Source organism: Tenrec ecaudatus, chromosome 2 (assembly GCF_050624435.1).
Source record: "Tenrec ecaudatus isolate mTenEca1 chromosome 2, mTenEca1.hap1, whole genome shotgun sequence".
Lineage (NCBI taxonomy): Eukaryota > Metazoa > Chordata > Mammalia > Afrosoricida > Tenrecidae > Tenrec > Tenrec ecaudatus.
The window spans coordinates 223,296,145-223,312,823 of NC_134531.1; the positions used below are offsets into that span (position 1 = coordinate 223,296,145).

The 16,679-nt window shown below is 53.3% G+C and overlaps 1 protein-coding gene across 2 annotated transcripts in view; it reads right to left on the reverse strand.

The window, feature by feature from the left end:
- EVA1C (eva-1 homolog C) overlaps positions 1-16,679 on the reverse strand; it is a 91,225-nt gene that overhangs the window by 26,576 nt on the left and 47,970 nt on the right. The window contains exons 2-4 of one of the 2 annotated variants that reach the window (XM_075543379.1): positions 11,077-11,273; positions 7,976-8,099; positions 110-262 (exon numbers count right to left, since the gene is read on the reverse strand). In XM_075543379.1, the coding sequence (XP_075399494.1) occupies positions 110-262; positions 7,976-8,099; positions 11,077-11,273 (474 nt within the window). The remainder of the gene's footprint in view (positions 1-109; positions 263-7,975; positions 8,100-11,076; positions 11,274-16,679) is intronic. The other variant, XM_075543380.1, reaches the window with a different exon arrangement.

Sequence of the window (16,679 nt, forward strand, 5' to 3'; positions counted from 1 at the left end):
TGGGTACACAGTTCCCCCTGCCTTTGACTTTTCCACAGAGTCAGGTATTGGTCAGGGGGTGAGGCAGCACCCTGACCCATCACAGGGCTGCTGAGCGGGAGCCACGTACCAAAGGGGGAGAGTTGCTCCGGGCCGGAGGAGCAGATGCCCGCCTCCTGGATCTTCCTGCCGTACGTCGCCGAATAGATGTTGAGAAACTTGGATTCGTGGCAGTGCAGCTTCAGCTCCTGGTGTTCGCACACGGTTCGGTTTTTCAATTCATCTGGAGCAGAAACAGAAATTGGCGGCACCATCAGCTTTCCTTGGAAGAACCCGGGCACCTCCCCCAAGTCTTGCTGTGGCTGCCCATGGGAAGGGGGCAGTGGGGACGGTCCTGCCTGTCAGGGCATCGCTGACCTTGGGGAACACAGCCCTCTGTGGGAGCAGATGGGCAGCAGCAGCCTCTTGATTCTGGCACAAGTGGATTGTGCTAAGTAGCAACCAAGGGGAAGTGCCAGGCTTGAAAAGGCGGGCCCTTGGGAGAAGTCCTTGGTGTGGCCTGAGAAACATCCCACCCCCAACACTCCCACCCTGCCCCCTGCAACTGTGGTCAAACTCCCTTAATTAATAGGAGCCTCTTCTCAAATGTTGGCGTGTGGTCCTGGAGTTGCCTACTGATTTGGGACCCGAAGGCAAAGAAGAGCAATTGCCTCATAAAAGCATTAAACTTTCCAGAGAGAACCCAGTTATAGCTCCTCGCAACTATTCTAGTCTCCCGGCTTATATATTTTAAAAGGAAGAGGTAATATAATTGCAAAAATATTTCCATTTCTAGGAAAGGGGCAAATACTGGGTCTTCTGTCTGTAACAAAGCCCTCTGTCATGGTTACTCACTGGGCTGCGATCGCATGAGCTGCAGTTCAAAACCACCAGCTGCTCCGAGGGAGAGAGATGGGGCTTTCTACTCCTGTGACCATTATAACCCCGGGATCCCACAGGGGTCGCTATCAGTTGGCATCCCTGGATGGCCGTGAGTTTGGTTTTGGTTTTAGGGACACACGAAAGTGTGTCCCAAACCTGGCCATCTAGGAGCACGATGTCTCAGGCTGCCAGGGCATTCCAGGAGAGGGCAAGCTGAACCTAGCACCAGCTGGAGGGACGCTCCGCTCCCCCAATGAATTTAGGAAGCGGTTTGTTTCCTTGCTGTTTAGCCTGCTGGCCACAGTGAAGTTCTTCTTTGCATTGTGAGAGAGGTGGCGTCATGTAGGCACTGCCGTAAAAAACGAGATTTGTTGTTTGCAACAAGGAGTATTCAACTAACACACAGGTACGAATAGCTAGCTCTCCAGACACACATGATCACATGTTACGTGACTCTCTGCTAACAGGACATACCCAGAAAAGTTAAAATCAACGGAGACAGAAAGTGGATTAGTGATTGCCTAGGGCTTTGCAGTGGCAGGAAGTAGCTGCCAATGGGCACGAGAGAACTTCTGAGATGACGGAGATGTGCTATCACCAGGCCGCTGTGAGAGCTGCACGACTCAGAAAATATGCTAAAAGAAAAGGCACTGAATTGCACCTTGTAAATGAGTGAACTTTTTGCAACAAAAATCATGCCTGTTACTAAAAACAGCTAACACATTATAAGCATGATATAAGAATGGAAATAAGTCAACCAATGGAGGCCTTCGGGGCCACAATGGTTTGACCCGGCGTCAGGGCCTCCTGTGTCAGGCTGACTGCACAGCAGTCCCTCTGTACCAGGCACTGTTGGGAGAACTTCACATGCAGCACTGTCACCCCCAGAACAGCCCTCTATGGAGCAATGACATGCACACTGTGGTTTGTTTGTATTTAAAAAAAAATGTGCTCACAGGAATCATTGACAGCCTCTGGATTTGAACTCTTGTCTCCTGTGATAGTCACCTAATCTGGTGTCAATTTGAGGCTTAAGAGTGAAGGGGTGGAGTCTAGACTGTCAATCTGGAGGTAACGAATGGGACCTCTGTGTGAGCATCGCCTTCTCCTGAGAATTCTGGGAAATCTGGTCATTCCTTATTGGAGGTGGGAGACACTAGCTCTCTCGGTTCACTCCTTTGTAGACTCTCTACTGACAAGGCTGACTTCCTGCGAGGCGTCCCTGAGGAGAAGCAACATGGACCTGCCCTGATGCAGCCCTGGGAACTGGAATGGCCACGTGGAGACCCCTGCCAGTGCTGAGATGCTTCTACCACCAAAGACTTCCCACCTACTGGCCTGTGACCTGCATTCAGCGTCATTGCACGTGTTTCATGAGTCTGAGGAGGACTTTATAGATTGCTGTTGGACATATGGGCTAATATCAGACTTATGACCTTGGACTGCACTGGGTTCGGATATTTTCTTAATGTACAGTTACCCTTTATATAAAATTCTCTCTTATATACATATGCATGTTTATGAATCTGTTTCTCTTGTCTACCCAGACTAACACATCTCCCAAGCACCATGAATGTTTTCCAGCTTGTCATGATCTTAAACTTTTCAAAATGAAAACCAAGCAAAATAGAAAGTGGGTGGTGGTCACTGATTTGCATGTGGGGGTCCCCACCCCTCATCCAGGCTTTTGAAAAGTAAGTCGTGAAAAAACAAGGGTACCCACACAATCCCTTCCTGCTCTGATATCTCCCTCTGTGACAGGGAAACACCTGGCCAAGAGGCACACCTTCGAGCCCAGCAAGCACTGGGGTCGACAGAGAGCCAGGGCTAAGAGAATGGAGCTGCTGGGCCGTCAGGCTGCCTGAGGAGGGGAGGAAGGAGAACTATGTTGAAGGGAAACATGAATTAACCATCACCCACTTGATGTCTCACTGTGTTTTCCATCCACTCTTCTTTACTGGCTTGGGGCCAGGCCTGACAGGCAATCCCAGTTCCCTGATATACCTCAAGTGGATGTTTTTCAAACAGCGAGGCAGGACCCCTTAGCAGGTCATAGGAGGCATCGCTGGTTCCGTGGGAGGACTTCGCCTTCCATGTGGGAGTCAGAATTGACTCGCTGGCAGTGAGTTTGTTTTGATGTGGCAGATCCAGGTTCAATTCCCGGCCAGGGCTCCCTATGCAAAGCCACCACCCAAGTGTCAGTCTTTCTGTGATGCTGAGCAAGTTTTAGCAGAGATTCCTAACTGAGATGGATGAGGAAGAAAGGGCTGGCAAACTCCTTCTGAAAACTAGTCAGTGAATGGTACAGAAAAGAGCTCTGGACACATGGAATCCAGGACGGATAAACCCCTCAGGAACAATAATGGGAGTAGAGGGTAGGGAGAAATTGGAGGAGAATATGGGGGAGAAGGGGGAGAAAGGGGGAGCTGATCTCAATGATGGATGGATAAACACGCACACCCCACCTGAGGCGGTTGAACTACAGAAACATGGGTGAAGGGAGAGAGCGGATTATGTAAATTATGAAAATAATAATAATTTAGAATTTATCAAGGGGTCACAAAGGTGGAAGGGTGGGGAAGGGAGAGGGGAAAAGAGGAGCTGATACCAAGGGCTCAAGTAGAAAGAAATTGTTTTGAAAATGATGGCAACATAGGTACAAATGCGCTTGATATAATTGATGTATGGATTTTTATAAGTCCTAGTAAAATGATCTATAAAAAGTATATATACATATATGTTTAATTAACCAGTAAAAATACGATGGTTGGTTTTGCAATCGCCCCTGGGGTTGGTGCAGGACCAGGCAGTGGCTCGTTCGGTTGAGTACGGGGCTGGCTGACCCCACGCCAGCTCCAGCAAGAAGGTGCTTCACGGCGTCCAGCCAGTGAGCAGCGAGCAGCGACGTTTTTAAATGAAAGAGACTAGAAGCGTTTAGGAAACATCAAAGTGGGTTTGTTTGGAGAAAGAAGAAACACTGTTTCGCAATTAAGAAGAAAAAACACACACACAAACAACCCTCTACTTGTTCACACAGGCAGGTGTGTGAAGGGTCCAACTGTAAAAGGTGTTTCTGACTCTGGGTTGCGATCAAACAACTGCCTTAATCTCAGCCTGACCCGGACATTGGAGAGTGTGATGCTCCCCAAGGAGCCAAACGCTGCCGGACTTCAAAGACCCAGCATGAACGCTGCTCTCTGACACCGAGAAGAGGGTGTGGGTGGGCACCCTGAACGAGCTGACTCACCCTTCCACACAAGAGCCTGCTGGGAAATGCCAAGAATGGCCTCCGGTGGCCGAGCTGGCCAGGCGGGAGGGCGGCACAGAGATCAAGTCGGATCTCAGCAACCCGGACACTTCCTTTTCCCAAGAATGGTTCCACGCCTCTTCTTTTTGCAATCAGCATTTTTAAAAATCGGGAAGACTCTCAAGAAGTGCCGTGAGACCCCCGCGTTGTTTAAGTGTGGTCTGTATGCCGGCAAAGCCAGCTCAGAGCAGCACGACCCCTGAGTGCGAGGTGTCCGAGTACAGTGGCCGGCTTGCTATGGTTTGTTTTTACCGCCAGTTTATGGACTGACCATCTTCCGGAACGGGGCGGGAGGCCCTGTGAGTGTCATACTGTGTCACAGGATTACGGTTGCATGAACCTTCTGACCCCTCGCAGCTTACTTACAGCAGAAAGACCACCAGCGAGTGACTGACAGTTAGCCATGCATCGTCTCGCAGTAAAGGGGCTCAAAACCCAAGCTCGCTGTCATCGTGTCACTTCTGACACACCGCAACCCCACGGGACAGAGAAGACCTGTCCCTGTGGTTTCTGACACTGCACAAAGTCTCATCTTTCTCTGGAGGAGCGGCTGGTGGGTTCAAACCGCTGACCTTGCGGGTAAGCCGCCCAACACAAAACTCACTACGCCACCCGAGCTTCTCCAATTAGGAGGCTAGAGGTTCAAATTCAGGGCAGCAGCTCCAGGGCAGGGGTCTCTCTTTGAGGGGCCCTGGGGGAAGTTCCTGGTGTCTTTGGAGTTTTGACTCCTGGGCAGTCTTAATGTGGTGTGGCATTCTCTCGTCCCTATCTCTGCTGGGCCCTCCTTATTGACTCCTTCATATTTGAAAAGAGGTTGATGTCAGACACACCCTACACTAACCCTGCCCAAGTAACGTAACAAAGAATCCATCCTAGATACAAACCTTAGCAAACTCACTCTCATCACAGTGACCCCGTGGACAAAGGAGAACTGCCCCTGCGAGTTCCTGACGCTGTAAATCTTTATGGGATCAGAAAGCCTCATCCTTCTGCCACGGAGTGCCTGGTGAGTTTGAACTGATAACCTTGTGGTTAGCAGCCTGATGAGCAACCCTCGTAAATAAGCCACCAGGACTCATAGCATACACTCCCAAAAGTGTGGCCATGGGATCCATGCTAGCTCTGAGGATTGCCCCACAGGGTGCTTTCAGAGCTGGAAATCTCCATGGAAGCAAATGGACACATCTTCCTCCTGCAGAGCAGCTGGTGGGTCTGAGAGGCCACCCTCCAGCAGAGCACCTGAGCAAGTAGCCACTGTGGCACAGGGGCTAGGATTGACAACACTGGGGGGGGGGGTGTATTTATTCAATTCACAGCGTTTGGGATGGTGCTAATTCACAATTACTGAAGAGTGGCATTTCTGGATTCTGGGGCTGACAGCATTGCTATTTCCAAATTCACACTGCCAGCAAGTCGATTCCAACTCAAAGCAACCCTATAGGACAAGGTAGAACTGCACCTGTGGGTTTCTGAGGCTGTCACTCTGTACAGGAGTAGAAAGTCTTATCTGTCTCCCTCACAGCTTTGGGGGTCTAGAACTGTCGACCTTGTGATTAGCAGCCCAACGAGTAGCCATTAAGCCACCAGGGCTCCTGAACTGAGGACTGAGCTGGTTGACGACTGGGCTGGAGTTCTCCTGTGGTTGCCGATTAGGAAAGGCATTCGTATTCTTCCCTAACTCGCGTGGGTTTAGACAGCAGGTGACAGGAACCCTGGGGCAGGTGGAGCCATGATTCGGCTTCCTCTTACTTCTGCCACCACGAGGGTCATTCCGTCCCGTTTCCCTAATACAGAGCCATGTCTGCGTAGCAGCAGCGGCCTTCAAAGGCGGGCAATGGCAGTGGTCTCTTGCAGTGTTATCGATGTATTTTGCAGGCTTGTTTGGTGAGAGTCACGTTGCAGACAGACATGCAGCCACCTTCACTCGGTTTGCCATCTCTCTGGAGTCAATGGTTCTCGATACTGTTGGCACCCAAGCAGACCACTCCCAACTTCTACCTGATACCCGGAAACGAACCCCTCTATTGTCCTCTGCTCAATTCTGACTCACAGCGACCCCTCCTGGGTCAGAGGAAGACTGTGCTCCAGAGGGCTTTCAAAGGCTGACTTTTCAGAACCAAATCCCCAGGTCTTTTCTCCGAGACACCTCTGGGTGACACAACCCAACCCCTCTTTGGTACACAGCAGAGCAAATGGACTGTTTGCAGCATCCGGTGATGCCCCTCCCACCGTGGCCTTGGAAAGCCAGGACCACTCGGGCCTTCATGTTTTTAGGAGAATTGCTTTCATCTGCTTAATGGAAGAGGAGCTACCAAACAGAACTCCCTCCGTGACATACAGGCCAAAGACCTAACCCCAACCCACTGCCATCGAGTCATAGTGACCCTGCACGGGGTTTCCGACACTGTAGGTCTTCCTGGGAGCAGAGTCTCCTCTCTCTCCTGAGGGGTGGCTGAACCTCTGACCTTTCCATTAGCAGTCAAAGCTTGCCTACTTGATAGTGGCCTAGGGCTGACAAACACGCAATCCTGTATTTTCAGTCATCCCAATAGTCCCCCGAGGAAGGTGCATTATCTCCATTGCACAATGAAGTCCTGGACGCTCCAAAAAATTCCCCAAAGTGGGCAAGGCCACACAGCCATGACGCAGCAGAAAGGGATGTGAGCTGAGAACCCGAGCCTTTCGGAAATAAAAGTTCCCTGGAGGAATGGGAGCTGGAGAGGTAGCAGAGCAAGTGCCAAGTGGGGAAAGGCAGGTTCTCGTGAGGTTTGTTGGAGAGCCCTGGTGGTAGAGTGGTTGTGCATTGGGCTGCTGACCACAAGGTCGGCAGTTCAAAACGATCAGCCACTCCAAGGGAGAAATAAGAGGCTTTCTCTGCCTATAAATTGATAGGCTAGGGTGAGTCAGAATGGACCTTGAGTGAGGTCTGGGGGAGTCTTTGGGGAGGGACACGCGCAGCCAACCACCTTGGCTACTAAGCAGGAGGTCGGAGGTTCGCATTCACCCAGAGTCTCTTGGAAGGAAGACCAGAGAAAGCAGCCACTGAAAACCGTATGGGCACAGTTCTAGCCCGACCCTCGTGGGATCGCCGGGAGCTAGAACCAACTTCACCACAACTGGCTCAGGGTTTTGGGTTTAGTTTCGATGACTGGTGAAAGAACTTTCCAACAAGCCAATCAGCCAGCCACCTTCACAGACCCTGAGGGCTGGACCGCCAACACGCGTGTACTGGGAGACAACCCAACAGGCGGGAAGAAGCCGGTGAGGGAGGTCTGAAGTGACCCACGTGGCAAACCTCGAGACCCACAAAGACTTCCTCTGCAAAGGAGACCCGGCTGCTCATTTGGAGCAAACACCGTGGCAGTCTGTACCCCTCTCCCCACCCCTCGCCAATTTCCGGAGCCACTCTGCAACTACCGTTTTCCTCACAGAGGATGTTTGAAATTCAGAGATTAGTAAGGACCAGTGTGCCGTGAATCAATCAATCTCTCTCTCTCTTTCTTTCTCTCTCTCTGACACACACATACACACACACACACACTCACACACTCACCAGGGTAGTATGGAGCCTCCACGTTTCTGTTAACACTTTCACCCTCTGGAAGAGATTTCTCACCAGGAGGGTGAACCACACTGGAAACGCACCCCCATGCCCTGCCGTTCTCATTCTCTCTCTCTCTCTCTCTCTCTCACACACACACACACACACACACACACACACACACGCACGCACGCACGCACGCTCTCCCCCACTCCGAGGCTACTTACTAGGCTGGCACTTAAAGGAGACCAGGAGGTATTTACTGCTTCCTGGACAAAGGTCAGGTCCAAAGACGCGGCTATTGACCAGGAGGCGGCAGGCCCGCTGGCTCTGGCACTCGTCCAGCACCTTCTAAAACGGGGGGGGGGGGGGGGGGGGTAGAAAAGGACAGATGTCAAAAGCCACACAGAGTCCGAGGGGCCCAGGCGGGGCTGCTCTGAGGGAAGGGACACCCCCTGCCTGGCCAAGTTCACCATAGGGATGGCGGGAGCCACTCCGGGGCGTGCCCGGGAGGAAAGGGCCAGTGGGGGGCGACCCGGCTGCCTCCCCAGCACCTTCTTGCTCCTTCTTAAGGGAAGGACACATCCAAGCTCCAGTCAGCCTGCCAGCCTGCAGTCAGCCTCCTCTGGCCCTGGGAGTGGAGCACGGGGCTGCTAGCCACCCGGCTGCTGGCTCGAGCCCACCCGCCACTGCATGGGAGGGCGAGGCTGTCTGCTCCCATAAGAGCCTCAAAAGCGGGGGACACTTCTGCTCTGTGTAGAGTGTCACTGCAGGTCGGGACCTGCTTCGTGGCAGTGAGTGGAGGAAGGTGGTTTGGTTGCTTGTTGTTTTAGGTCCCGATAGTTAATCCTGTTGACAAAACTTCTGCCCGGCAAAGATCGCCGGAGTACTGCAGCGTGTGGGGCTGGTTGGGACTCCGAGGGCCTCTCAGGTGAAAGCCGAGAGAACCGTGGCAGCCAGGGATCCTGACCTTGACCCACAGAGCCCACGGGGGAGACCTGTGTCTGGGAGCGGCCTGGGGGCCCACGCCCTTTCTGTGACCCGCGACACGGGCAGACCCTGCTGAGGAACATGCTTCCTGAGATGCTCAGACTCTAAAACTTCGGAGTTAAACACTTTCTTTCAGAATTCTCCCAATGGGCGCTCACAGAAGGGCCGGCCCTGGGCCATGGGAAGACCTGGGATGGGGTGGGGTGGGGGGGAGTCCCTGCTATTCTCTCCACTAGGAGGTTCCCCACCAGGACATGCCGCTCATGACACACACAGAGTTCGGGGGGGGGGGGGCAGATGGCAAAAGATGTCACCGAGGACAGTGAGCCCTATACCAAGAATCTGGTTGTGACGCTGGGGTTGGCGTTAGCTCAGGCCCACCAGCTTCCTGAGCCTCCAGGTTCTCGCAGGAGCTCCTGGAGCAGCTCCCTGAAGGACTCACCTGTCACCTCAGGGGTCCTCCCAAGAGTGGTCTCTGCAAGCGCCCCCAGCCCCAAACCAGAGGCACAGCTTCCTCAGATGTTGCCAGGGGCCTCCCTGTGCTACACATGTAGAGGGGGGCGTGGGTCAGCAGGGCAGGTTCTAACCTGTGCTAGGAGCCCGAAAGTGCTGGGGGAGGGGCACTTCCTGTGGACATTCAGTCACAGACTGGACCCACCCAGGTGTTCCTTCATGGGCGTCCATGCCCTTTCTACGTTCAGCAACCGTCCCCAGAGAAACACTCTGCCCCCGCAGTTAGTCACACCGTGAAGGAGTCTTGATCTCTGGATGAAAGGGCCAGGCAGGGGATGTTTCTGGCCAAGAAACTCTCCAAACAGCCTCAGAAGGGCGATGTTCGCAAATGCTAACTTGTCGGCCAGTTACGGCATATCTCCTTCCCTCAGGGCTGCTTGGCAGAGACAGGCGCCCGTGGGGGGGGGGTCATCCTGCAGTGCTCCTGGGTGCCAGGCGTTGGTGCTTCCCTGGAGGAGGCACTTCTGCCCGCTGGGCACAGGCCCAGCATTTTGTTTGTACACTAAGAGGGCAGCAGATGCCCGGGACCGGGAGGGCTGAGAAGGCAGCTGGGGTGAGGGACGGAAGGGGCCAACAGTAAAATAGCTTTGATTGGGGGGGGGGGAATCCTAAAGAGGAGGTATTGAGGGCAGCATGGGGCGCAAAGGAAAATAGTTGCTCGTTTCTGGAAAAGAAGAAACATAAAAGGCTCAGCCTCTCCATAGAGCAGGACGCACGTTTCCAAGTGACTCAAATGCACTAATTTTGGCTACTCAGTCGGTGTTTTTACCTGTAACATGATTACCTGGACCCTGCAATGCTCGAAATGGAAGCAGTGAAGGGTGAGAAGAATTCTTAAGAACTCCTGCCTTTGACATATTATGAATTATTTGTTTTTAAGCCGTAGAGATGGCTACATAGCAATGAAGCTAATTCTCTCTTTACTTTCCTCTTAGGACATGCGTGTGTGCAGCCACCTTTGCGATGGCTTATAAAGTCAAATAGCTTTCTGGTTTGCCACCACCCCTAACCACCCACCTTCAAGATGTTCATAAGGTGCTTTGGAGGCTTTAAAAAAACCCAAAGCCAAGAGACTCAATAATGTTGGCCAACTCATGTTGACTCTTGAAGTAAGACTTGCTTGGACAACTGGTGTAGGCTACAGGGCGGTTCGTCACTAAGATATTGGGTTTGATTTCCTCCTACACCCAATCTTTCCCTAAACATACCAATTCCCAAACGGAAGGACTCTTGTCCCCTCTCCCCCAATTTCTTATATTGTCTAGTGAAAAGACCAATCAATGAAGAGCACCCAGTGAGAACAATATGGTTATCCCCAAACTGGGAAAGCAAACCCTAAAACACATATCAGCAAATGAACAGAAACAGCAAAAACCCTAGCAATTCTTGGTGTTTTTCTTCTTGCGGTGTGTTCTTTGAGAAGCTGGTCTTGACCTCTAATGTCTACTTCACGCAGATACGTGTGGTTGACCCTACAGAACCCCTGGTCTTCCTTTGGGGCCCTGATAGGAGCTGCGGCCATGGAGCTGAAGCGCAAGAAGATTGCAATACAGAGGGCGTCTGTGAACAGATCCACATTGCAGGTGCATGCAGGCAGTTCTGTAACAAAGATTCTATTGCAACGCGCTTGGTAAAGAAGTCTGGGAAGCAAGCCACAGCGCAGCTGCAGAACCTGTGGGGTGTGTCTGTTGGGATTTTCTGTGGGTCAAGTCTGCTTTGAGTGAGCTGTATGGTCACAGGCATATATAATATGCTCATGCATCTATATGGAGAGAGAAGAGCCCAAACCAGTCTATCATCTTAAAGCATTTACGAGAATCAATACCTGCAGCGTGGTGGATGCCACGCAGGTTAGGCTGTCTTCCCTCTGGGACACAGGCTGCCGGGAGCTACACGTTTGGTCATCTTGCCCATAAAATGCTGATTGGACACTTATTGTAGAGTGCCGAGGACACTGGAGATTCAAGTGGTCCCCATCACAGGCATAGGCGGTGTGGTTTTGCAGGAGTTTGCTTAGGTAACCTGGAAAACATTCAGCCGTGTAAAAATGGTGGTACGGGGCCTCGGCGCTCCTCGCCTAACTTCACCAGGTGCGAGAGTCGGTGCCAGCCGCAGCAGGACAGGGCTGGCTGCTATGCTGCAGAGGTCAGACTTGACACCGCTCATCATATTCCAATTCTGACACCAGCTGTCCCTCGCCTGGCACTCTTGTCTTCTCTGCTGGGCTTGACGGTTCATGACAATGGCCCCCAGAACTCACAGACCACACTCACGGTTCTAGGGTTATTTGGGAGTGAAAGGTTACAAATCAGGGTCTCAAACACTCACTGCCATTGAGCTGATGCCGACTCATAACGACCCTATAAGGCAAGGGAGAACTTCCCATGTGGATTTCCGGACTGGAACTCTTTACGGGAGTAGAAAAGCCTCGTCTTTCTCCTGCTGGGAGGCTGGTGGTTTTGAACCGCTGACGTTGTGGTTAGCAGCCCTAGGTGTAGCCCACTACGCCACGAGGGTTCCTAATTCAGGACAGAGATGGAGTTATTCGGTCAGCCTTGCCCACATGCTCTCAGCCCCATGGGCGTCTTGGGCTAGCCGTCTGTCCTGGTCAGGTGTTCCAAAGCTCATTAGCACCACCAAGTATCCAGAGGCACCCCACTCTACCAGTAAGCCTTAGCCAGAAATTGACGGCCAGTTCTCTTGTTCTTGGGTCTGTGAGCCTGGCTCCTCCAAGAGGTACCCCCACTCTCCCAGCAAGCCTCCCGCCCAATGGGGCTGAGCTCATATGCTCTGGGGGCTGGGAAGCCCACCACACCATCTCCTGCCGGTCTCCTGATCCTGATCCTGCTGCTTCTCAACTGCCCGGCGGCTCTTCTCTCCCTCTTGTGCCGCCTCCAGTGTTACAGCTCTCTGGCTGCTGAGTCTAGGAGGCTCTCCAGGCAGGGACCCAGGTAGGTGTTTTATGCCCTGCTCCTGGCTCATCGCTCTTGGCAGTAGTGACTTCCCCGTTGCACCTCAGGGAGGGCTCGTTTTAAGTCGAGTGGGATTGCAAAACTGACCGGTCCTCTCATTAGGGTTCCATAGACCTTAACTGTGTGATCCCACCCTCACAGGGGTGCCACACACTGTAATCATCTTATTAGCAAGCTGTCTGCATTCTCTTTGGTGGGCCGCCAGCACTGCATTTGCAGAGGTGGGAATGGAGTAGCTGGCAAGAGCATGGTTAGAAACGATGAAACACACAACTTTCCTCTAGTTCTTAAATGCTTCCCACCCCCCTCCACTATCACGATCCCAATTCTACCTTACAAATCGGGCTAGACCAGAGGGTGCACACTAGGACAGATAGGAACTAGAAGCACAGGGAATCCAGGACAGATGACCCTTTCAGGCCCAGTGCTGAGAGTGGCAATACTGGGGAGCGTGGAGAGAAGGTGAGGTAGAAAGAGGGAGCCAACTAGGAGGATCAACATACGGCCTCCTCCCTGGGGGACGGACAGCAGAGAGGTGGGTGAGGGGAGACATTGGACAGTGCAAGCCATGACAAAAAAATAATTTCTAAATTATCAGGGGTTCACGAGAGAGGGAGGACAGAAATGAGCTGATACCAAGAGCTCAAGTAGAAAGCACATGTTATGAGAAGGAGGGGGATAAAAATGCACACATGTGCTTGACACAATGGATATATGTATGGATTGTGATAAGAGTTGTAGGAGCCCCCAATAAAATGATTTATATTAAAAAAGGATGTCTAGAAAGCCATCTGAAAGTGAACAGTTACACTGCAGGCCAGGCTGCAAGAGCTCCAGGAGCCGCTCACAGGGAAGCGAAATGACTGGATGTTGCTCTTGTTACCACAGTTGGCGTAACTAACCCGGAACAACGGGGTGGGAGCATGCAAATCAGGTGTAGAGCACTTGAAGACCAGGATTGGTCCGTTTGGGCAGCCTGCGGGGCATAAAGCAAGCCACGTCAGAAGCAGGAACAGAGGACCCCACAGCCATTAAGAAGGAAGAGCCACCAGTGACGTGCACACGAGATCCCTGTATGTGTGAAGTGGCAGTGGCGGCCTGGGGACCAGAGGTGGCAACCCAGGGGCCAGAGGTCACAGCACAGGGACCTGAGCCACGGGGATGGAGCAGCCAGCTAGAAGGGATAAACCTGAAAGCCTCAGGCAGGAGATGGGCTTGCCGGGCGGGCGGGGCTGAAGTCGAGCTTTGTGGCTCTAGCCTGAGCAGGGCAGAGACCAAAGGGCCACATGGCTAAGAAGAGATGCTTTGGAAAAAAGAACCCTATCTTTACCATTTGGGACCCTGCTAACTTCCCGAAAGAGCCCCACTATGGTAAGTATTGGCTGCTGTCATGAACTATCCCAGTCAGGACAAAAGGAGAGTCCTGTGGGAGGGACAGGTTGAGTCCCAGTGGGTAACAGAGGAGAGAGGGTGGAGGCATCTCTGACCCCTGCCATGGGGCAGTAGCCTTGGGCATAACGTCCACTCTACCCCCTCACCACTGCACTCTGGCGCAGCGCCCCCGGAAGGGATGGGAGGGGATGGGAGCCCCCTGAGCAGGGTTGAGGTCTGGAGATGGACTCAGAGCTGGGCCTCAGCACACAGGCCCCTTCAGGGCTAGAAGCTTCTGCTCTGCTCTGACCCAGTGCAACCTCAGAGGGCTCTTCCCCACAGGAAGCGCTGAGGGTTTGGCTGGGAGCCAGGGAGTCCTGGGCATCTCTATAAAGCAGGAAAGCATGCTGAGTGGGTGGGGTCCATGGGGCATGTAGTGGCCTGTCACTGAGGGAGACTGGGGCTCTTTGATCTCCCAGGAGCCGACCTGGAGACAGAAGGGATGCGTGTGAGTTCAGGATGTCACCCCTGGGCCTGCCTCGTCGCTGGAGGGCCTGCCTGGTCTCTGGGCCTGCTCTACGGGAGCACGGGAGGAGGGAAGCACAGCAGGACCGAGGGGGCGGTGGTGGTGGTGCTGGGCCTGAGCCTCTGAGCAGTCCGTGGAGCCTGGGTCATTTCTCAGAAAGGAGGAAGGGGAGTTTCGTCCCGACTGTGGAGTCCCTTCCTCCCTCTCACACCTTTGTGAGGTCAACAGCCAGGCGGCTGGGAGGAGAGCCAGGGACTTTTTGCCGAGGTGTGTGGGAGACAGGCTTGGCAGCCGGAAGCCTCTGAGAGGGAGGATGTGGTCACTTGAGGAAGAATAGGGAGGAGGCGATGGGAACACCGAAGTTCCCATGTGGACCAGGCTGTGCTTATACTGTTCTGCGTAGGTCAAAATAAGCCTCCTCCGAACCATCCATCTCAGGCAAAGGCACCCCCCACCACTGCCCTGAGCACCCCCCAAACGCACAGCCAAAGGGACCAGGATGGTCTGCTCTAAGGATGTCCCAGGTCCCAATCCTGAATGTTCTGAAGACCAAGGCAGAGAACCCACATACCAGCAGAGGCAATGCAGCCCTCGGCTCTCCCCCTGAAAGTGCCCCCGCCCCCGCCCCCTGCCCACTCACCTCCGAGGCCATCAGACTAGCCAAGAAACCACTGAGCTAAGTCCGCTCAGAGAGCAGAGTCTGAACTAAGACTCGAAATGACATCCGGTAGTAGGAATGTGACAAAGTCACCGTGAGGCAGAGAGAGGCCAGGCAGGGCCCTCCCTGGACCTCAGGACCATGGTAGCTTTTGCCTTCCTCCAAGGCACAGGGAGACCCCCGGTGACGATGGGGTGGGGCTCATTCTGCGGGCAGGGGTGGTCTGGTGGCAGAGTCCTTGCGCTCCGTGCAGTGCGATTCGCAGTCGGTGCCTCGTGCAGCGTGTGTGAGAGACCCAGGGTGTGTGGCGACGACACGAAGCAGGTGTCAGTGAGGCTCCAGACTGGTGCAGATGAGGAGGAAAGACCAGGTGAACTACTTCAGAAAAACCGCCCCAGCAAACCCTAGTAATCACACTGGGCCCATGGTGCATGGCTCACAGGCACCCATGGCCCCCAGTGTGTGTTCTGGGCTCCTCTGTGGTCTCTCTGCACCTTGTTATGAACTACCCCCCGCCCCAAGGAATTCAGAGCATCCCCCAAGGCTGTCCGAAGACTGGTATCCTGGTATGAGATCACTTTAGGCTATTCAGGAAATGTACCTGCCAGTTCGGACGGAGGTTTACTACCAACTGAGGCAAACACTCATTGAGTTCTCAGTGTGAGTGTGTTAGTCCAGGTAGACTAGAGAAACAAATCCGGGGAGACACGCAGATGGGTACAAGAAAGAGCTTTATATAAAGAGGAATTGTACATTAAGAAACATCCCAGCCCAGTCCAGAAGTCCAATCTGAGCCCATATGTCCAATACTAGTCCATGAATTCTTCTACAGACTCACACGGCACATGCAATGATGCCAAAAGCAGGAAGATGACAGGCCAGCGGGTGAAAAGTCTTCTGGAAGCATGCCGGCGCTGGTGTGGGGCTCCACGTGGCTCCTCCAGCTCCAGGGCTCTGGCTCCCTCAGTGGAGCACCACGTGGCTTGTCAACAGGAATGTCTCGCAGGGAAACGAAGCAGTGAGCTATCACCTTAGCACCTCCAAATGAGGTCATAAAGCTGCGACCTAAATGACAGGCTAGACACCACCCTTTCACTCTGAATAATCTCGAGTTGACACGAGATTATATAACTACCACAGTGAACCTGGTTGTAGTTGGTTCATGGTTTGTCCAGAAGGCCATGTGCTATTCTGACGGAATGAAAGAAACGGGTGACAAGAGCCTTTAGGCCATGGACACCCAGGATGGAAGGGAGCTGGGCCCCAGGTTCACAGGAGCAAGAGCCATCTGCTCCCTCCACAGACCATCAACAGGAGCACGGGAGGAACTTCTGCTGGGGTGGGCCAGCATCTTGCATGAGAAGTCCCAGGTGGTGTGGACAATGGCTCACCAAAAGCTTGCAGGCTAGAGTCCACCCAGAGGTGCCTCGGAAGAAATGCCTGATGATCTGTTTCCAAAAAGTGAGTCATTGACACCCTATAGAGCACAGTTCTCTGACACACATGAAGTCACCAGGAGTCAGAGTCAACTCAGTGGCAACCCTGTGGTTGGCCCATCCGTCCCCGTTAAACAGAACTTGAGCTCCATGGGTCACTGACAGGGGAGGTGGCTTGGCTGTGGGCCCCCTGCCCACCGCGCTTGTATTCTGAGCATGACATTCTGGAGTTGGAAGCCTGACTCATGGAATTAGAGATCTTTCAGCTCCTTTTGCATTTCGTCTTGAAGACGTTTCAGCAGTAGACCCTCGTGCAGGCTCAGTCCCACGCCTTCGTCAAAGACCTGCACATCTCCCGCGAGGGGTCTCTTTGGGAGGAGAGGGATCCGGGACAGGGAGGGGGTGTGGGAGGGACCTCGGGCAGCTGGCGATCATTTTCCTGATCTGAATGGCAGGCACACGTTT